General features: G+C 40.9%; 1 protein-coding gene across 1 annotated transcript; it reads right to left on the reverse strand.

Annotated features, from left to right (window-relative positions):
- Positions 1-1,245: 1,245 nt before the first annotated feature.
- Positions 1,246-21,921, reverse strand: lta4h (leukotriene A4 hydrolase). Its single transcript, XM_023840506.2, has 19 exons — positions 21,716-21,921; positions 15,994-16,124; positions 15,616-15,736; positions 13,889-13,957; positions 13,258-13,362; positions 12,484-12,536; positions 11,922-11,994; positions 11,401-11,541; positions 11,186-11,209; positions 11,021-11,091; positions 8,832-8,943; positions 8,500-8,644; positions 8,169-8,272; positions 7,816-7,886; positions 5,314-5,368; positions 5,066-5,161; positions 4,885-4,967; positions 3,140-3,244; positions 1,246-2,167 (listed from the first exon to the last, which is right to left on the reverse strand). Exons 1-19 carry the CDS (start codon positions 21,869-21,871, stop codon positions 2,029-2,031), a joined length of 1,854 nt encoding a protein of 617 aa, XP_023696274.1. The 5' UTR covers positions 21,872-21,921; the 3' UTR covers positions 1,246-2,028.
- Between the last annotated feature and the right edge of the window lie 1,445 nt (positions 21,922-23,366).

The raw sequence follows: 23,366 nt of genomic DNA on the forward strand, positions 1-23,366 counted from the left end.
TTCCTTCAGCCAGGGCACTGAAAATGCATTGTGGGTGGGTCTTCCAGCAAGACAACAACCATAAGCTGCTTCAAGAAGAAGCAGATTAAGGTCATGGAAAACCTATGGAGGGAACTCAAGCTTCGTGTATCCAAGTGACAGCCTAAAAACCTTAAAGATTTGGAGGAGATCTGCAAAGAGGAGTGGATGAAAATTCCTGCGGGGCTGTGTGCAAATCTGGTGACCAACTACAAGAAATATTTGACAGTTGTGCTTGCCAACAATGATTACTCCACTAAGTACTAAAGCATGTGTACTTACATACTTATTTCCCTAGATAAATGACAAATTGGTTTGTAACTGTTACATAATGATTTTTCTGGCTTGTTTTTATTATCTATCTTTTGCTGTTAAAATAAACCTACCAGGCACCCCTTGTAAAGATTTGTCAAAAGGCTAAGAAAAAATCCACCTTTTGGTAACGTTACTTCATCTCACATTGAAAAAATGAGAAAAATCCAACCTTTAATTGAAATAAATTTGTTCGAAGAAAAACAAATCCTTCATCAAGAAATAATTATCTTTAACAAAAACACAGTGTCTCTGTTCGTTTTGGTGTTTGTTCAGCTGGTGTCCCTGTGCCTGTCCTGTGTGTTGGCCTTGTTCCCGGTTTCTCATTCATGTTTTGTTTCCTGTTTTCCCAGGTCTGGTCCCCTGCTGTCCCTGGTTCTGCTCCCTCAATCCTGGTAGGCGTGCTCGGAGTGCACACCTTTGCGGGGGGGGAGGGGGGTTCTGTCACAACCTGATCCTCCTGTGTGCCACACCCCCTCGTTAACCTCATGTGAAATCCCTATGTTTTCAGCAGTTTTCAATCCTGTGTAATTGAATCTCTGTATTTAAGTCCGCGTTCAAGTATGTTTCCCCAGTCCTGTCATTGAAATCTATTGTTGAAGTCTGATGTCCGGTGGTGATGTCATTTTTTTGTTTTGCCTTGTATGTCCCCTTCGTTCGCCCATTAAATCCCTATTTCCCCGACGTCTCCGGCTCCTACTTCCCCGGTCCGTGCTCAACACGCCACGACAATTAGTCCTCTATCAGATTAACAGTTAACTAGCTGCCGACTGGCCGCAGTTTATCATACTGAATTTGTCTATAATTGCCAGCCGCAGATTTCCACTTCTGCATTAGACAAACTTAACTTTCCTGTGAAACAGCTCAACTTCCTCTATATGCGATCACTCAAAACTAAAACACTACAAATGTTGGTTTTCATTTATTTTTTTTTATTTGAAATGCTAAAAGCAGTAAAGCAACCCCAACTCCATGCAAAATGTGTGTGCTGCCCATTTATTGTAAAATAAAAAGCTTAATTTCCTGCAGTTTACTTAAAAAGTAACACTCAAAACACTAATCTCATTTTAGCTGCAAAGCTAAATACCTGCACTACCATTCAAAAGTTTTTCCACGTTACAGATTTTTACTACTTTTCCATTTATTTCGTAAACTGCAGATTTTTTTATTGTTGTTAAAGCAAATAACTATAAATTAAAACATAAGTCAGATATAACTAGTTTCCTTTATAACATGGATAGAGTATATATGTGAGTGCATGTCTGACATCCAATTAACTGGTTGCGTGGCGATGGCATAGTCAAATTCTAGGCTGTCCTTTAACTTTAGATGCACCAGTTAACTATTTCGTCCCATGAAACAAAGCAGTATTTAATTGCCCTTGTAGAAAGAATGCCTTGAATTTTCTCTGCCGTTATAACTGCTAGAGGAGGTTACTTTGATGAATCAATGATATATTTTCTTGCTAATAAAGGTACTCAAATGGTGAACATACTGTAAATGAATTTGTTAGCAAAGAATATTGTGTATTTTTAGTAAATGTTAAGTAATATGCAAATGTAGAAAATCTCAGTGTGTGCAAAAACCTTTGACTGGTAGGGTATTATGACTGCTTATTAATATGACAAGCTATACTGTTATGCCGTGTGCATGCCGTTTTTAATGCAGGAGGGTCATTTCCATGCTTTCACAGTGCAGCTACGCAGCTTTGCTCTGCGGCTGGTCGACGTTCAGATCTTTGGACACCAGAGCGACGGCAACAGGGTGCATGCAGGCGCGGTGCTTCAGAAACACGCTGACTGTCTCCTGGCGGAACTTCTCAAAGCCATGCAGTTCTCTAGAAAACAACAGGGAAGTGAGGGAGGAAATTGTGTAAGTGTTTCTGCATACATCTACCCCCTCTGTAACACAAAGAATCCCTCCAATACTCCTAACACTGAAGGTCTTATCACTGAAGGTCTAATCAAGCACTGATGTTTTATTTTACACATACATCAAACACATTTGTTAACATGGGAACTTCAGTGGGATTTGGAGAGGGGCAAAACACATAGATACAAATTTGTCATTCAGTTAGATTGTTACAGAGATTCAGTTCAGTAAAATAGCATGATTCTTATCAATATGCTTATCAACATAAAGTAACACTTCTACTGACACAAATGTCAGTGTTTTCCCTACAATTATATTAGGGGGGAGCCCGGCCCCCCCAACGGTACCTCCCGCCCCCCCTTGAAAGTCAAGGTAAAATTAAATAAAATTATTTTCTATATAGCGCCAGATCACAACAGAAGTAATTTAAGGTTACCCTTCCTATAGAACAGGTCTATACATTGTCCTTTTATTAAACAAACTAAATAGCATAATGTTATTTATCTTATTTACACAACAGCTTGTCATTTTTGTCTCTACATGGTCGCGTGTTTACAATTCTCCTCTGCTCTCTGTATCGCGCATGGCGGAATTCCGCCCCGATGCACGTGCACAGACACATGCGCGCACACACAGGTGAGCACACTCCCACCAGCGGACAGAGAGCGCGCGTCGGAAAATATGTCGCGTCAACCACCTGAAAAGCAGACAAAAATATCTGCATTTTTGAAACGCTCCCAGGGTGGTGAAGATGGCAACACTCACTACACTAGTGGCAACACTAAAAAGAAATGTTTAATTCAGTTGTTATATTGACTGCTGTCATTAAAAAAAAAAAACACATGATCACAATGATTCCTGTCGGTGTCCGTCTGTCCCCCCCCCCAAAGCTGTAAACCTAGGGGAAACACTGAATGTTCATTCCCCCAGGCAGTACCTGAAGAGGGGGCGTGTAAACTTCAAGCGTCCTTGTTCAGTGGCCATCTTGAAGGCCAAAGGTACAGCCTCCTCCCATTTGGCTCGGAGACAAACCCGCAACCACCTGGAAGACACACACAATGGCACCGTACAGTAACACCCACACACTGAAACACCAAGAGAAGAAGATAATGCAAAAACACACACTCCTCAACCTGAAAGAGTCTAGTGCAGCAATGCCCACATATAGACATGTAATGCTGACAAACACAGAACCACCTTAAAGAGGCTGGCATGCTAAGACACAAACATATACTGTACATCATACATGTTAACCTAGCATCAGTGAAGTGGTGATAAAAGAAAAATGTGTAAAATATGCTGAAGACAGTTAGCCATCAAAAAAATAAAAACATTTGCCTTGGGGGAGGTGGCGGTATTAGCTTGTTTGTTTCTGTTTGGTTTTGACACATGACAACCTGTGATGACAACCTTGGCCAAAAAAAAAATCTCACATGTAAGCCACGATGGTTGACACCTTTGACACACATCTCCACTTGGAACAACAGTACAGTAGCACACATACACACAGAGAATCACCTGCAAACTCTTTGAAAGAGGCCAGGACAATAAAACATTAAATAGCAACAATTTTAATTTATTCTTGCTTCATAGTTAAAAAAAAATCTCTGGAATCTAATTAAGTTTATGTGCCAAATGTTGTGTATGAATGCCTCTGTAATTATATTTTTATCTTACTGTAAGTATGATAACTAAATGGCTTAAAAGTTAAATTAAAGTTTTGGAATGACCAAGCCAGAGCCCAGACTTAAATCCAGTTGAAAATCTCTGGGCTGACCAGAAGAGGGCTGTGCACAAGAGATGCCCGCACAATTTGACAGAATTGGAGAGCTTTTGCAAGTAAGTATGGGCAGATATGGCCAAGTCAAGATGTGGCAGACTTCTACAGAGAAAAAACTGAATGCTGTAAAATTAAAAGATGTTTCAACAAAGTATTAGTGTACGGGTGTGCACACTTGTGCAACCAGCTTCTACATTTTAAATTTTTTTGTATTTTTTCCCCCTAAAAGATTTTATTTCTCAATTGAATTGGGTGGAGTGGTGGCTCTGAGGCTAGGGATCTGTTCCAGCAACTGGAAGGTTCTACTCTATTGGGCCCTTGAGCAAGGCCCTTAACCTGCAATTGCTTTGTCCTGGGCTAATCTGATGTTATGATGTTAATCTACATCCAGTCTTATAAGGAGGTCCTCCAACTTGGGGGTTGGTGGCAGGATTTACACTCCAGCCACTGGAAAAAATTCACGCTGGTCCATTTGGGCCGGTGTGGTGCTGAGGTATCACCCACCACATGGCTGCACTCAGGTTCTCACCCCTCAGGTGGTTTGTCATGTGATGGGTGCGGCAACGCACTGTATCAGTGCATGCTCCTTACCTCCTCCTCCTCCTCAATTGAATTGTACAGGTTATAGGCCACATTAAAAATGGGAAAAGTTTTGAAATTATTTGTTGTGGTCTCATTTTTTATATCACAAAAACCCAGCATTTTAACAGGGGTGTGTACACATTTTATATCGTGCCAGGGCCCAACTCCACCCCTGCAACACCATATCTTGCATATGTGAGCAGAAGAAAGATGGTTGGATGTATATTCCAATGTTACTTAAATCCTGATTGAAATCCTGACTCAGAGAATACACAATCTACAAAGGAGAGTATGCTCTCACACCACTGGTGCCAGGGTACCTGAATCGTATTTCAGCGTTTTTGATGGCGTTCAGGTTGTAGACCTCCTGCATTCTCTTCACGTGACTGAGAGGTATGGGCTTCTGGAAGAGACAAGATTGAAACAGAATGAGCACACACCCCAATCCCATCAACAGTAGTCATGGGGTCAATCAGGGCTACAGCGACTACCCCAACCTACCTCATGCAGCAGCAGGGCCAGAAACTCGATCAGCTGAGGAGACGAGAGATTTTTCACATCAGCTTCGTTGAAGCTAGCCAGGTCTGCCTCATTCGCCTGATAGAGACAGGGGTACAGAGACGGCAAGAGAAAAAAAACAGAGCATATAAAACCCCAGAGGCACAGAGTCTCAAGCAAAACTCCCCTCACTGTACATGGACTTGGAACAAACCAGAAACATCCAAGTGGACACATGACCAAAGCAGTACCTGGACCCATCTCTGGCAGAGAGTGATGCAGACGTCCGCCAAGGTGGTATCATATCTGGAAAGGAAGAACTTTGATGTGAGCATGGACTGCACCAGGCACAGAGCTGAGACACGGATGTCACGGGGGCCCATGAGGACATGGGGGTGAAAGCAGTGCTCCGGAACCTCTAGGAGCATTGGCAGTACGAGGGATGAGTAGTGTCACGACACACTTACAAATCCTGATGTTTACCGATTTGATGTGTATTGCAATTTTTAAAAAGATTTCGCTGAAGAGCATTTCAGGTCTACATTTAAAATAAAGACAAGGGTTGTAACGGTAAATGTATTTATTATGTGCCTTTTGGTTACAGCAGTTTGGAACGCACAATGAAACAAATCGATTAGGGTTGCAACGATACCAGGTAATGCTCATCATAATAATGAATTATGACCGAAGCTATGGAGGCCAACATTCCCATTCAACTGAAGAGTTTGTCAGTTACTACTGATGCAGGGTAAAGTTACATATTAAGCTGTTCTGGTTATGAGTGGCTTCGTGATTAGAGTTAGCTGCACTGCTACCACGTTAATACACCTAATTAAAATATCAGTTTATAGGTCACATGGTTCATTGAAATTTTACTGCCACATTTATGGTAAGATTGCTTTAATAATTTTGTGGTAATTTATTTGACAAAAAAAAAGACCACATCGTGGTAAAGCGACTGTTTTTACGTGCGTTTTTTTAAGTGTTTTATTTGTAAACAGCGCTCAAACAAAAATTGGTTTAGGTTTGGGTGAAACCTAAACTCACAAGTAGATGTTTAACATGGAAAACATTATGCTAACTGTGGCTCTGAGTTGGTTGCAGCTAGTGCTAGAGAGCTGAAAGATCGTCCCACATCACAAAAATCCGTAGTTTGGGAACATTTTGGCTTCCCAATAAATTACGCCAACACCAGAGAGAGAGTAGTTGATAAGATTAAGAATGTCTGTCGGCTCTGTTATACCAAACTTTTCTTCAGAATGAGAACTTAATCAGTTCAGAACTCGGGTTAGAATCCTAAAAAGTTTGAGTTCTGATCGAATTTTCCCCATAAGAAATAATGGAAATCCATTTCATTGGTTCCCGGCCCCAAAAAAAAAAATACATATAGTTTTTTTTAGCATTTAAACACAAAATAAACAGGTTAAAACAAGAAGAGCATTTTTTTCTTAATGGCTTCCAAAATTATAAAAATGTACCCCAACACTACCCCTGTCCTGCCCCGATCAGCCGCTCCTTCCGTGTGCCACACCCCCTCGTTAATCTCGTGTGGAATCCCCGTGTGATCAGCTGTTTCTCGTTGTTGTCTTTAGTTCTCTGTATTTAGTCCGCATTTCAGTTTGTTTCCCCAGTCCGGTCATTGTAACATCATTGTGTTGTTCTGCCTGTTCTCAATTAAACCCCGTGTTTCCCAATCGCTTGAGTCCGGTCCCGGCATGGCAGATCGTGACAACCCCAAGCCATGTCCCAACACTGCGCCAACACTAGACTATGCCATGCGATCCATTGTTTATTTTTATTATTACTCTGTATTTGTTAATTTGTTTGTAAATCGCAAACTTTTAGGTTGTAACGTTTGTAAAACTATTGCGTAACGTTTTGGTGAGCAATGGCTAACAAAATGATATACAGTACAGTGTATTACCAGTGTACGCACCAACAAACGATGCTATCACAGCAAATGCGAGGCTGAAGTGTTACCCTTTGTTTCCACTGAGAGACGTGCCTCGTGACTCATTTCCCCGCACGTACAAGTTATCTTAGGTCAGCGTTCACGGTCCGACTTTTGAGATTCAGATCAAGGTCATTTTTTTTCTGAACTGGTTGGTACCACTGTAATTCACTGCCAGCCAATGAGTAAAGTGATCCTACAGCTTCTTAACTGTAAGTGTGGAAGTCTAACTCATTTTAATGAAGAGGGCTCATAACCATCCTGCCTAGACTAATGCTAAACATTCAGTAGACGACTTCACAAAGAAAGAAAAAGTCTTTTTTAAGTTTGATACTCTCTCACATTTAAAGACAATGTGAGTTTTTTTGTCACAGATTATGATTTTGCAAGCGCTGTGGATCCTCCAATTTCACTATTGGCAAGACTGCAACTTGATTCCATCTGTCTTTGCTATACCTATGTCTATCTACTCCGTACTCAATTTGCTGCTACCTGTTCAGTGCTAGAGAGAGCTTATCTATTGACAATGTCCACATCACTATGTACATGAGCCAAGATTAAAGACCTATGATTAAACAGTTGATTTTATTGTAATGTCAAAATGAGAAAAAAGACTGACTTAAGATAGCTATCTTGACTGCCTTACACCAAACGATCGAGATGACGGGAGCGCAGCAGAACTCTAACAAAACTCTCACGATTTTATTCCGAAACTGGAAATTTGCAATAGTGAAATAGCACAAAAAAGTTGTTTGGTGTAAGGCCTGCATTAAGGAGCCTGCTGGGATCCTAGGAAGCTCACCGATTTTTGACAGGTGGCATCCCAGGTGTGTGCATCCAGCCATTCCAGTCCACTTTGTTGAGGATTTCCACCTGACCCAGGAGAAAACACACCACTGAGGAATGGCTGACACCAGGCTAGAGGCTCTGGGCCTCTGGTATATCCTGTCCACCTCAAAGATTTTATGTGTTCAGAGAGGAGCTTCCATAATAAATATAATATAGTCTTGGATGCGTAACTGACATTTTGGCTAGAGAAAAGCAAAGTGCCGGTCACACAGATGGCATTAAAAGATGGCACCTAAACTACCGGGATGCTTTCTGGGTGACTATCCCTTGTTTGGATTGTGATGGAGTACTGTTTTTGTAACTTACCTTATCCTTGAAGTAGGTGTACAAGTGGTCCTTCCACTCATCAGTGCTAATGCTGGAATACGCAAACAGCTGAATGTAGGACTTGATGAACCCCATAAAGACCTCTGTGGGTGAGAAAAATAAAAAAATCACCAAGACAAGGTATCGGATCATGTGACATGGACACAATCATTGTTAACCTGATCTCCTCAAACTTGTTCATCCAAATGTAATAGTAAGACAGAAGTATGAAGAGGTGTAAAGTGAAATATGTGCTATATGTGAGAGAGCGGAAGGGTTGTGGGGGTTCTGTGGGTGTATGTGTATCTAAGTAGTGGGAGGTGGGCTTTACCTGGACCACCCAAAAGTTCTTCCAGGTGGTATAGGAACGCGAAGCCCTTTTCATATGGGATGCAGGAGAAGGCCTGATCAGTGTCCACCTCATTCAGACATGGAACCAAGTTGGTAAGGGGGTTTGTCTCTCCAAACATATTCACCTGTGGGACACATATATAATTCTTATTTGGCACCCCACAAACAATGACTAAAGATATTTTAAAGTGACTACAGCTATCAAGAGCTTTAAATGTCTCTGTGGGTTCCTGTGTGTTGTTTACAGTATCCCCCCCCCAATGGGAGCCGCTCAGCAGAGGTCTCTCTGGGCCTTGCCCATGGAGGTCTCACCGCTTCCTGCATTTCTTTCCACCCCCCAATGGCCTTGAACTGCCTGAACTGTTCGCTCTCCAGGCACCTGGCAATCATCCTCTCCAGATACACTGTGTGACCTTCATTCAGCCTGTCAGGAAGAGGGGAACATGAGAATGACATGATCTGTTTCATGTAATAAGGTACCAGTCAGTTTTCAGCACCCCTGGAGTAGTCATGTTTAAAATTGCTTGTTTAAATGTGTCATGTTACACAGAATTTAATACAGGATGCAGTGATGTGTTTCTGTTACCTTTGTGTTTGACAAATCATTAATTTTTTTAGTTGAAAATTTATATTTCTTAGTTGGTGGTCCTTTAAAATAAATATTCACAAGTAAAAAACTGAGGTATTTGTCTTCAGTTTATAGTTTTTGTTCATGATCTAGAATTGAACTTGTGTTCTTCTGGACTCAGACTCAGCTATACCCAACTCCAGTAATGGACTCAGTCTCGTCTCTCGTCCCCCCAATGGACTTGGTCTTCACTCAATTTGTTAAAGATGGTCTTTAACATCACAACACTGACAAAAATTCAAATAAAAAACTAGCTCTGAGGTGAACAAGTCTAACAGCATCGTAATGTGACCCACAACATTATCCTTGGGTGTTCACTAGGGCTGTCACTATCGTTTACATGAATAATCGTGTAATCTACAGATTAATCTGACGATTCATCGAGTAATCGTACTTGTCGTATCATATCATATCATATCATATATATCATATATCACATATATCATAGATACATCGCATTTGCACAAGGTAGGATCCTATGAACTATTGCAGCGTCACTCATACGGTTAATTTAAGGCATTTAGGTTGCATGTTTCTGGACAGTGGAAGTAATCCAGAGAATCAAAAAGCCAGAAAAGGGTGAATATGCAAACTACACACACACGCAATGCGGCAGTGTGCAGTGACAGTGCAAATAACCCTAATAGGCTTGCACAATGTATGAAGTTAATATCAACATGGCATTTGATGCACATGCAATTGTCCACATTGCAAGGACCGCAATAGTCTGTTGGGTTCATGTGGTGTTAAAAAAAAATTATTCAGTAACGGAAAACAAAATTTAGCAAGCCTTGCAGTTTGCAAAATGATTTAGTATGTATTAAAAATCTGTCTAAAGTTTACTGCTTTTGCATGAGCTCTGCATGCATGCTCTGAGGATCATAATCATTCTTGTCCTTGCTGTTTGACTCATAGATTGTGTGGCATGTTTGTGGGAAATTAAACAGAAATGAACAAAGAGGAGAAAAGTGAACAAGAACCAGTCACGAAAAGACATTCGTCTTCCGCTATATAGAAATATTTTGTAGTTCATAGAGAGGATTTTGAGCAAAAGCAAGTGATTATCAGCACTGCTTTGTGACGGTGGTCGCAACTGACAATACCACCGACTTATTTGACAGCTTTGTTGGTAGATCTGTTCTATTTGGCAATATAGTTTTCAATAATTTTCAACTCTCAAAAAAATCAAATAATAGCTAAATAACAGGGCTAACTTTTGTTTCAGCAGAGATGATTAATATTTTGACATAGAGGAATCGTATGTAAATTGTAAGTAAATTAAGTAAACTAATTTAAAATCAACGTTATATAAAACAGGCTAGGCTACTCCAAGAGGCTAAATTTCATGTATCTATGGATAACCACTCATTATTGGGTAAGTCCATCAAACCCAAAAGTTGTCTTTAAAATGTATTTGCATTGCAGTCATGCTGTGGTGATGTTTAAGTTCTGCTTTTCAATACTGAAAGACAATTAACATTAAAAGTGAATGATAAGACAAGTGTTTCAACACAACTGTTGGCTTTCATTCTTAATTTTCAGTTTCATCTACTAGGCACGGCCTCCTTTCTGCCATATTGATGAGTAACTGAGAAGGTAAATTTTAAATCAATGTTTTTTTTGTAATCAAGTTTTGATTGAGTAATCGTGACAGCTCTAGTGTTCACCAGTATCTTCATCTTAGCCTTGACATATTACATTCTCATTATGGGGATCTTCTCCGAGGTCAATGATCAATTAAAATAAACTGGCTAATCAGATGACCAGGCACAGTCACAAGACTCTGCTTCATGCAAAACTTGCAGCCCAATGAAAGCACAACACAACAACGGTTTGATGTGTCGGCAGCATTGATGGCACGTCTCAGATATACCAAAAGTGCTCCCAGTTCTTGATAGTGACCAGGTTTCCAGTCCAGCTGTGGGAGATCTCATGGGCAATTACCTGCAGAGGGTAATGCAGACAGCCAAAGACACTTGAAACACAAGTAGGTGACTTACATACCAGAGAAATGAGACAAAGGACATCTGCAGCTTACCCCAGCCAAAGACCTGTCCCCAGCCTGAAAGACAGCAGAAGAAAAAGCCTTAAGAGCATAGAATGTCAGTTTACCCTGGTGCTTAGACCTGTTGCACAGGTGAGTTGTGAAGTTTTCCGGTACTGGTCACTCAAGATGACTTGTACAGTTTGCTGAGGTTGAGGTGCACAGAGGTAGAGTAGATATGACATTCGGGGCGCTGGGGGGGTTCTCACCAGCAGAGTGGGCGTGGTATATGTCAGGCAAGGGTTTTCCATGCCCGCATAGGGAAAGGAGGGGGGAAGAAGCAGGATATCGTACTGCCCCCACACGTAGGGGCCTACGAGGTTCTCAGCAGTCTTCAGCATGGTCTCTGTCTGAGAGAGTCACACACTCAAATGAATACTCCAAAACAAAAGGGCTGTAGCTTTAAATGACCATAAATTATGATTAACATCTCTGTCCAGAGATGACTGTTATTGAAAAATGTCTTCACTTTTGGGAGTAACATTCAACATGGCAGCACCTCTGCACAAACCCCGGACCTTTGAGGTAAAACTATCACAAGAGGCGTTGCTGTGTTTTTGAGACACTGATCATTCAGATGTTAAAATGTCAATATATTACCCCTTTATTTTCACTCTAACTAAAACTCACTCACACAGACAGCCCACCATTATACCAAAAGTGCACAGACGGCAAATCAACATACACAACTTGGCCTGCCTGCAGTAATGGCGTCTGCTTTTCCACCTACCTCGGCAAACTCATAGGCTGCTTGGTCCACCAGCTCTTTCTCGGACCACACCCGGGACCTGGGCCCAATTTCCCTGCGTGACACACAGAGCAGGCCTGAAACTGGGAACTGTACCAAGTGAAAGGTCAGAGGACACAGGTCATGCAGGTGTAGCATGACCAAGCTGTACTAATGATGACTGGTATATTAAAATGTTTATAAAAGAAATAAGAAAGAAAGTAATAAGAAAACAGAGGATTAAATGGCATAACGTAAGAGAGAGAAATATATTATAGTTCATTCTATATATCACATTTTTATACAATTAGCAGAAACTGAATTGCCCAATATGTATCGACCTGTCACTGACAGGGGACAAACACATCACCCTGCTGGCAGAGGGACACACAGTCACAGAGGGCATTCATACCAGTGCCAGCCCCAGGTCTCAGCAACACTCCCTGTATCTACTGACATTTCACTTTAAACACGAAAAGCCATCTATGGCTAAAAAGACTCTGCTGACAGCACATTTAGAGTCACATTGAGGTGCGTTTAACACGGTCAGGGGTGGGGAGGATACCTGCTTTCCACTGCTCCAACCACGAGGGCAATTAGGTATGAAGGTATGGGAACCTGTGTGAGTACAAGACAAATGACATGACCTAATCCTACAGACAAAAGCAGTGAAAAACAGACAGGGAAACGGATCAGAGAAGAAAATGTCTTCGAGCAGCTTTTTTTCTATCCCGGGAATAACTAAACACAGCAAACAAAGAAAATAACAAAAAACTCACCAAAAAAACAGCTGAATAATATACATGAATTGGATTCATTAGATAAACCTCTGAATTTGCAACATGTGTATTTTAACTATACTAATAATTAATCTCCCTTAATCATCAATCCCCAGCTTCACTGGGCTAACTGCTTATTAGTTTTTATATTTTGCAGCATCACCAAGTGGGATGCTGAGGGATGCTGAGGGATGCTGAGGAAGTGAGCAGGGAGGCATCAAGAGTGAATAATGCGGGGTTTGTTTTCACAGAACAGGCTCTGAAGCTGTTTTTTAAGTAATATAAATGTGGTCAGGAGGAGGGGTGGTCTTATGGTACAATACAGTATGAGGAAGAACAAAAATAACTGTGTGTGAAGGATCTCTGCAAATGGTGCCTTTATTACAGGGCCCCACCAAAGGTCAGCACTACTATGAGTGAAAAAGTCAGTTTTATCCTTCACTGAGTACAACTTCAGCAAAATCCAGCAAAAAATGCACTTGCCTGATGTGCGTACATTTATATGTCCTATAAGTCATTTCTGATATAGGTTAAAAATTGGTGGGGGAGGGGGGTCATACGGTCTGCCTGAAGCGATAGATTGTCCTGCTGTTGTCCTGGGGGTCAGCCTCCTGTCCATCATGCAGTGCACCCATCACTGCCACCAGCTCCTTAGGGACAGACACCTGTACACACACACACACACACACACACGTGTTTTTATTCATAACTTTGTGGAGACCCTTCATTCCTTTCTAGGGGAAGAACCCTAAAAACCCTATGACAACCTTAACCTTAACATGACTCACATACAAATCTATACAAGTTCCAGGGGGTTCAGCCTGGTACAGGGGAAGCGAGTGTCTGCGAGAAGGATCAGACAGCAACCAGACAGCGAGTGGGACACATAAACCTCCCCCCTTTCTTGATGATCATCAGCTGCCTTGGGTAAAAAAAAAAAAAAAAAAAAGTGTGAAAGTAAAAGAATAGTGTGAAAAGAAAAGAAAAAAAGACGACTTCCTGCTGAAGGGCATCTGCTGACACATGTTGGCAAGAGCGAAAACCTTTGTTTCAGAATTCCTTTCCTGGTTGCCAGAATGAAATCAATTACACCACTGAGCAAACAGTGCTTATCACAAAATGTCCTGGCTGTTTAGGCTGGATGTAGGAAGGGGAAAGATGTTTTAATTATGAAAAGCATTGCGAGGTTACCTGTGCATAGTACGTGTGCTTCACCGATGGGCCATCCTGACATGGAATCATGGACCTGCAGTGAGTTGCCTAGTGTATGAGCCAATAGGAGGAAGCAAACATAGGGAATAAGCCCATCAGCATTAACGGTGGGAGATAAATAAAAACATTAGAAAATTTGATATTAGATAACTAGTACGGTCAATCAAGTCTTTCCACTGCCTTCACAAGAAGCCACCACTTTATGGACCTCAGTTTGTCCACGGAGGTATTATCAAACTGTAAAAAGAAAGGTTGTTCCCCAAACTGTTTCCAAAAGGTAGGAAGCACTGTATTGTCAAGAGTTCTTTTGTATGCTACAGCTTTAAGGTTCACTTAGCCAATGAAAAACAAAAACCAAATGATTTCTCCTCCACCAAACTTTGACAGTCTGCATTACTTTACACTGTTTGAGCCGACACCTACATTGTTAAGCTCTTGACATATAATTTTTATAGTGCAGAGCACAGAAGTGATGTTCCAACAAGGTTCCTGTCACGATCGCGGCGGTCGAGCAGGCAGGATAGCGGGAAACGAGGGTTTATTTGGGGAGACGGGGAAGACAGCGACGCACATCACATCAGTGACGGACACCCAACTAAGGAAGACATGGACTAATATACATGAAACAAGCTGAAATAACAGGGAACAGCTGGGCACAATCGAGGAAGCACACGTGGATGATGAGGGGGCGTGGCACACACGAGGATCGGACGAGCTGGGCGTGACAGTGCCATTTATGCAATGCACCATTCGAGCATTCGGTAACTCAATCCTGAGAGTCTGTGAGGTCTAATACACTGCAATTTACTGCCACTTGCTTACAGCTGACTAGAGCAGCTTTGGAAATTTGACGAACTGGAAGGAGAAGGCATCACTTTGAAAATCACTGACACATTCTGCTGGCAGTGTCTGTTACTGACCATTGCATTAATTAATTATACACATGTCAGCAATGAGCACGACTTAATTAGCCAATTACATCAGAAGGGGTGTCTGGATAATTTGACCATATAGTGCAAAAACAGAAAGTATTCAGACTCCTTGTAAGTTTCATTGTGAACGCTGTATTTGCATGGCTATATGTCCTGTGCAGAGCCATAGTAAGAGGTGAATAATATAAAGAGTTATTCATGATTCACAAGGGCAGTTGTATCTATTTTAGCCTCTAAAATAGGCCTAACGACACCAATTCCATGCATATTACTATTCCCTGTTACAATTTCTGTGAAGTGCTTGACCTAGTGGGAGACATAAAAGTGACATGTAGCTGAATCACGTGTGTGTCTTCTTAGGCTGATCACCAGCTAATCCCAACTGGACCAACTAACATGATAGGGTTTCAAATGGGGCCAGCTGGGTGGATGGAAGAGGGGCAGGGACACCTCTTTCAGACTTTGGAGATTTCAGGTCTTAGGTTTTTCAATTTTCTGTATTTCTAGTTTCAGTTTATAAAGAGGAATTAACACCATCTATACATCACCATCTTTAAAATGTCACTTCCTAAGACATGTGCTAAGAAGATTTAAGATTAAAATTGCTCACATTTTTTTCCACTCTTTATGAGGACTATCCATGAATAAGTAAAGGAGCAAGAAGATGCATTATGGGCAATGACAATTTCCTCCATTTATAAACCAATCCGATCACATGAACACATGAAGCCCAGACAAATGGGATATTTATATGAGAGATGCATTCTGGGATACCTGACATTGGCTGAACAGATAGGGCTGTTTCTTGCCAGCAGTCTGTTCGGGGGTAAGCCACTGCAGCGAAGAGGCCCTGGGAGACGTTTCATATGTCACCTCCACAATCACATGTTGCCCCCTTCGGATAACAGTAGACATAATAAAAGTTAAGTCAGCAGGATTAAAAAGAGAGGAAACTTCACTGTAAAATCAACATCCTTAACAATTCTCTAACTATTCCAAAGCACTACCCAAAAACACCACTTCAAATAAAGTAAATAATTCATATTAGGCATAAAAACTCTGAATGTTGATATAGCAGTGACAGCAATGTATCAGCATGTGCTGCCTGCCTGCCTGAAAGTCCAGTGGAGAGGAGCACTTATTGGTCTTTACCGGAATAGTTCCAAGGGCAGTTGTATCTCAAGAGGAGTCCCATTGAAGCTGTGCTTGGTTCCCACACTGAAGCTGGCCACCTGACCGTTGGCTATTACCTTGGTGATGGTGAGGTCTTTGGTATCGAGGGTCTTGTAGACAGACAGACACAGACAGATAAAGCCCCAGAGGAAGTGAGAAACTTGACTTTACTGTGTGTCAAAAGCAATTTATAATTTTATTTCTTTTAATAAATGACAACAGCGTGCACAATGTTGCAATGTTAAAAACTCCAAGATAGACAGAACATTACCTAAGACCCAGTGAAGCAGGAAAGACCTCAAGTTCCTTTCCAGTCACCCGTTTGGTTTTTGGTTGCTAAGGCTATACTTACACGCAAAGCAACACTCACTTTAACCAATATATAAAGCATTTTACTTAAGTGTTGCTCAAGGGTACAACTGCAAATCTCTACTGGAATTTCCCCATTTAGGCTCAGAGTTTCTACACTGAACCACAATGCTATATCTCACTCTTGCAGTCTGCATCAATGATGGCTCTAGATGGAACTCTATCAACTTCAGACTAAAAGTTTGTTCTCCAACACCCCAAATGCATCAATGTGGAAAAAGCACCTGGTCCATTCCACCAAGGATGAACATAAGTATGTTCTTAAAGTTGAAAGAAATCTTTCCAGCACAAGCAACCAGCAGTTGAGCAGGTTAAACTATGACAGAAGATTAAGTGACCACATTGGAATGACAAATAATATGACTGCATTATAATGAAATGTATGACTATTTTTTTTACCATTTGAACTCAGACTTAGCATTAAGACACAGAGACCTTTTTTCTGGGACAAACTGAAAGCACAGCTTTCTAAAACAAACACCAACACAACTGTAGCCATCAGAATTCTGTTGACCAAGATTTCAAAATATGGAGAAAATATTCCAAACATGTCTGTATTACATCATATGTTTTCACACTGCATGATAGAAGCTCTTTGCTCTTTACTTTTAACTCTGCGGTTAAGGATTCAAGAACAGCCTTTTTTTCTGATCTTATTTTAAATAATAGGCGAAATCCTAAAGTGTTGTTTGACACCATTCACAGAATTGTTTCAGTAGTTCCTGCTAATACCCAGGTTTTTTCTAATAGTGATTGTGATACTTTACTTAATCATTTTATTAGTAAGATTGATGATATTAGGTCTACTATCGTCCCAGCCCCTCTTTCATTTCATTATATCGGTTCATCGTTGAAAACTTTTCACAGGTTTCTGCCGGTCTCACTTTGAACTGACAGCTATAATCAGCAATCCTTCGTCATGCCCATCTGATCCGTTGCCCCCACCAATACTGTTAAAAGCCTTTAATTCCATAAGTCCTTATGTTCTAAACATTATAAATTGCTCATTGCAGTCTGGTATTGTTCCATCATATTATAAGCATGCTGTAATTCAACCGTTGCTGAAGAAAGCAAACTTGGATCCCTCTATACTGAGCAATTATAGGCCAATCTCTAAACTGCCTTTCATTGCCAAAATTTTAGAAAAAGTCGTTGAGCGTCAACTCAGGTCTTTTCTAGAAGAACATCATTTTTTGGATTCTTTTCAGTCTGGTTTTCGGAAACAACACTCTACAGAAACAGCTTTGCTTAAAGTGTTTACTGAGCTTTTGATGGCTGCTGACGTAGGGGAGTGTTCGGTTCTTCTGTTATTAGATCTTAGTTCTGCATTCGATACAGTGGATCATCAGATTTTAATTGATAGGTTAGGGAAGTCTGTGGGGGTCTCTGGTTCTGTGCTTGACTGGTTTTACTCCTATCTGAGCAATAGGAGTATTTCAGTTGGTGTTGGTGATTTTAATTCAGTTACTGCTCCTCTTTCTTGCGGGGTGCCGCAGGGTTCAGTTCTTGGACCATTGTTGTTTTCGTTATACATTAATCCATTGTCTAATATTATTAAAGCTTTTAAAGGGGTTTCCTATCACTTTTATGCAGATGACATTCAGCTGTATATTTCTTTCAAACCTAATCAGATTCATAAATTGTCCATTTTAGTAGACTGCTTGACCAAGATTAACAACTGGCTCTGCAATAATTACCTGAAGTTGAATTCTGGCAAGACTAAGGTCCTAATTGTTGCTCCACCTGTCCTTTACTCTGAGATTGGGCTCAAGATGGCCTCTGTATTTCCAGCCGCCAAGTTGAGCCTACGAAATTTGGGGGTTATTATGGACCAGTGTCTAAGTTTGGACTCCCATGTCAGGTCTGTCAGTCGGTCTTGTTTCTTTCATTTAAGAAATCTGTCTAAATTGAGGTCTGTCGTCTCAAGATCTGAATTGGAGATGCTTGTTCACGCTTTCATTTCTTCACGACTTGATTATTGCAATGCGTTATTCACGGGTTTGAACAAGTCCTCCGTTGCCCGGCTTCAGTCTGTGCAAAATGCAGCCGCAAGGCTTGTAACTCGTGCCAACCGCAGGGCACATATCACTCCCATTTTATTTTCCCTACATTGGCTTCCTGTTGAGTTTAGAATTAAGTTCAAAATTTTGGTGCTTACTTATAGAGCTTTACATGGTCAAACCCCTGAATACATTTTTGCCTTTCTGCAATATTATACAGTCGGTCGTACACTAAGGTCAGGTCAGCAGAGTTTATTAGTTGTGCCACGTACTCGCCTAAAGACCCGTGGTGACTGTGCTTTTCATGCAGTGGCGCCTAGACTTTGGAATAGCCTTCCTTTAGCATTGCGTGCTGCTGAGTCAGCAGAAGCATTTAAAAATCAATTAAAGACATTTCTTTTACCCTCAATGGGTCCTTGTCAGAAAGTTACGTTCCAGGTCCTTGGGGTTCAAGTTGCACCCCTATCCATTGGCATATATAATTCAATGGTACCAAGCTCAAATTCAATTAACTAAAGTTAAGATACATTTATTAGTTAACTGCATGATGCTTGCACAGCTTACGCAGTGAGATAGTGCAGTTACAGGGGTTGCGGCAGTGGGGGGGGGGGGGCAGCAGAGGGGACTGGTCATATAATGCACATTCCGACTGTATCCTCTTGCAGAATGTGTCGAAGAGCTTCAGCTGTGGAATACCTAGCCATGGTGTTATATCTTTTCTAACAGTTGAAATGTAAACAAAACAAAATGGCTGACTTTTTTTAATATCCGAAAATGTTCTAGAATATAATAACATAAAAAATTATAGTAGCAATTATCACTAATTAACTGAATTTGTCGATCATATCAATGTCATAAATTAACCCTAAAAAGGGTTATGTAATAGCAACTGGACTTTGTTTTTCATAGAAGACGTTTTGCACTACATCCAGAGTGCTTTCTCAATTCTGACTGACTGGCATAGCAGGTTGATGAACCCTGTGGAATCCTCAAGTTGTTAGCACTAGATGGTCACTTGTGGGTTGTTGTTGTTCCTCCTGGCTTTCATGTGTTTCACTGATACCACCTGAGGCCGAGCGTGAACGACTTTGGAAGCGTCTTGGCAAAGTTGAAAGAACTGCATTGTAGGTGGACCGGGAGGACAACTGCTTCAAATGAACGACCGTCGTTGAACAGAGGAGGTGGCCTAAGACGTCTATCACCTACCTACAATGCAGTTCTTTCAACTTTGCCCAGACGCTTCCACAGTCGTTCACGCTCAGCCTCAGGTGGTATCAGTGAAACACATGAAAGCCAGGGGGAACAACAACAACCCACAGGTGACCATCTAGTGCTAACGACTTGAGGATTCTACAGGGTTCATCAACCTGCTATGCCAACCAGTCAGTCAGAATTGAGAAAGCACTCTGGATGGAGTGCAACACTTCTTCTATGAAAAACAAAGTCCAGTTGCTATTGCATAACCCTTTTTTAGGATAACCATGACCTGGATAACTGAGAATCTCCACAGACATCTGTCATAAATTAAGTTTTTTTTGGGGTGCATTTTGCACCCCCGAAGAAAGTATGCCAGCGATAATTGACGTCAACACTTTTTCTATCATTTTCTGCATGACCGTATGTAAAACTGGTGCACTTACAATGTCCTAGAGGATAACTGCTGTAATTTTAATAACAACATGGTAGTAGCCATAGAAATGGGCAGGGGGTGCAGAACGCACCCCAAGGAACCATTGAGGGTTAAGCAAGCATTTGAGGTGTGCTGAGGATAGTTAGGGTTTTTTTTTTTTTGTTACTTATATTAGAGTTTTTACCGTCCGTGCTGTGTATGTATGTTCTTACTTGTGTGTCATAATGTCAAACTATGTCAGATCGTATATTATACTGTATGTGAAGCGCTTTGTGACTTTTTGTCTGTGAAAGGCGCTATATAAATAAACTTTACTTACTTACTTTACTTACTTAAATGGGAGGGTTTGAAGTGTGTATGATGGTCACAACGTCCTGTTTGTACCTTAAATACTAACGTATGTTCCTTGTGGTAGTTACTTGAGTCATTGATTTTGTTAAATTGCTTCCTTATACATGATCAAATCTTATAAGAGAACACTGGAAATTCTTTACATTATACATGGCTCTTTTGTTGACTTTGATAGTTTATCTACTCCTAAGACTGCATCCACAGATATCCAAAAATGTTTTGTGTTTGATTTTGATTTTTTTATTGTTCTAACATATGCTTTGTATGATCATTTGTAAATTCATTAGGCCTACATGTGGAAACAAACCTAGCAGCAAAATTGACAACGTTAACTGCAGTGTCCATTTACAGGACAGTGTTAAAATGGAAAAGATACTTTCCACTTGAACTTTCTGACTATCAGACTATCAATATGCATGAAAAGCAGTGGCAGCTGGTAGTATTTTTTTTTTTTTTTTTGGAGGGGAGGGGGCGCAGTTTTGGGAGACACAAACCGAAACAGCACTTCACAGCTCAGAAAAAGCAAAAAAATAAATAAATAACCACATACACAAACACAAACACACACATAGGTTTGTAATTATATATTTGTGGGGATTCTCCATTAATTTCTATGGGGAAAACTCTAATCCCAATCGTAACCTCTACCCAGCCCTAACCTTAAGTACTGTAACCAAGCAACCTGAAAAATGGTACGTACAAGTCAAAACAACAGGTTTTTATCACATTGTGGAGTACAATTCGTCCCCACAATGTAATATAAACATAATACACACACACAGACGATCACTTGCCGACTGCTGAATTTGCAAATCGACAAGCATATAGCACACACCAGACTGTACCCACATCCAAAACACTCTCCTCTCTAGTTCGACACCGCGCAGTTTACCAAATTGAAAGTTTCTTTTTGGTTACCTTAAGCGTCACACCAGTCTTACACTTCTGTTAAAACACTTCATTCCACTTCAATCCCAGTCCACCCCGCACGCGTGCATAACATTTCATTCCCATGCATTTAATCGAATCCTTAAAATATGCAGATTAGATGCAATCATCATACAGTTCCAAATCGTCAAAGCTCCAAACCGATAGCTCGATGGTGTAAAGGTAGTGTCTGGCCAACCAGTTAACCAGTTATTTAAATATACATAACCTTGTCAACATCCTGAAAATTTTTTTCTTTTGCATTTTCCACTAACACATTTCCACAAAACTTCACATAATTCTATATGACAGTAGCTGAGTTAATATTTTTAGGAAGGATGTATTATGATTCCTGTTTGTCTGATAACGTAGCTCACTTAAGAACAGCTAACGCAAAACAGAATGACAGAAGTTTCTACTGTACCAGACAAGAAAGTTTGTCCTCCAGTACTTCTAAGGTAAGAGAGACCTTTCCTTTGATTACACGGCGGTCAAAATCAACGTGAAAAACCAGGTTCAAATGCTTGGTTGTGCATTTGGACAAGGAAGCGAAGGAGCAGGGATCCATCACCGAGGCCATGTCTTGCCGGCTGCTAAAGAGCCACTTTAACCAGATGTTGCTTTTACAAATTTATGGAAACGGCGACGCCCACTATGGTGCGTTATGGGTATTTTCGTTTTACGTGCAGTTCGAGAATAGTGAGCAAGATCATGCTTTATACTGTACAATGCCACAACCTGTCACTGTAAATCTTTTTCTGTTGTAATATTTACCAAAGTAGTAAAGTACTATCCTGAATAATGTAGACCGGATGCTAACTAGAACATGAGATTTATGCTGAGATAAATAAAGTTTCGCTAATTACATAAACAAACGGTATAACATAATAGTAGTATACACAGTCAGCATAGTTAATGAAAAGTTACTGAGTCGAAAAAAGGAATAAAGAATAAAACTGCCCAAAGTAACATGTAAAGCAGGAAATCAAAGCAGACATTTTGTGATTGGACTGTAATCATACGTGTTTACAGGGGCGTGGAGTTTCAGTCGCCCACCCTATAAATCGGGGATGTCAAACTCCAGTTTTGGAGGGCCAGAGCCCTGTTTAGAATTTAAAATTTAGTGATCAGTTGTCATTGTTGACACACCACAGCACACAGTGCACAACAACGAAATGTGTCCTCTGCCTTTAACCCATATGTGACAATGTGACATAGCAGGGGGCTGCTAATTCAGTGCCCAGGGAACACTGCTTGGGGGCAGTACCTTGCTCAGGGTACATCAGTGGTGCCTTGCTGGTCGGGGATTCGAACCTGCAATCTTTCAATTACAAGTGTAGCTTAGCTCATTCCCTGCTCCACCACAAATGATCTATCTTATGAGCTCTGTGGTAATTAGCACAAGGAGTTGAATCAGGTGTGTTAAATAAAGGTAAACCAAAAACTGTGAAGGGCTCCAGCACTCTAGGACTGGAGTTTGACACCCCTGCTATAAATAAACTCTTGCCTTTATATTACTGTCCCCCCCAATATCGAACATTCTCCAGCGCCATTGCATGCTTATTATCATACGTAGTGCAGAGTCTCCGCAGTTTCAGCAAAACTGTGGTTTATTGAACAGTAAAAGTAATATAATGTAATACAGTGTAGACATACACCAGGTATTGAAAGGCAGCTCAAATACAAATTAAGGATCCAGAGACAAGGACAGGACAGGACAGGACGGAGATTTTCTTTGAGAGCAAATGGTAGCTCAGCCACTTATCTGGCCACTGTCAATTGAATTATCTTCCTTAGCACCCTATTGGGGTCAAATGAAACCCCCATTCTCTCCTTGACTTCCTCCATAATCATAAATTGTTAATACTGTCTGTATTCAAATGATCAACCAAGAACATTGGGGCATCTTCTACTACTTTTCCTTACATAGGCAACACACTCAGGAACACAGAGGACTAGCGACGTTAATGACCAGACTCAGGAAAGACTAACAGGGAAGCACTGAAATACATTGAATCATTAGATAGGACTAGAGACAGCTGGTAACCAGGAGGATTCCACACGAGGTAAACAAG

This window comes from Paramormyrops kingsleyae, chromosome 3 (genome assembly GCF_048594095.1).
Source record: "Paramormyrops kingsleyae isolate MSU_618 chromosome 3, PKINGS_0.4, whole genome shotgun sequence".
NCBI classification, from domain to species: domain Eukaryota; kingdom Metazoa; phylum Chordata; class Actinopteri; order Osteoglossiformes; family Mormyridae; genus Paramormyrops; species Paramormyrops kingsleyae.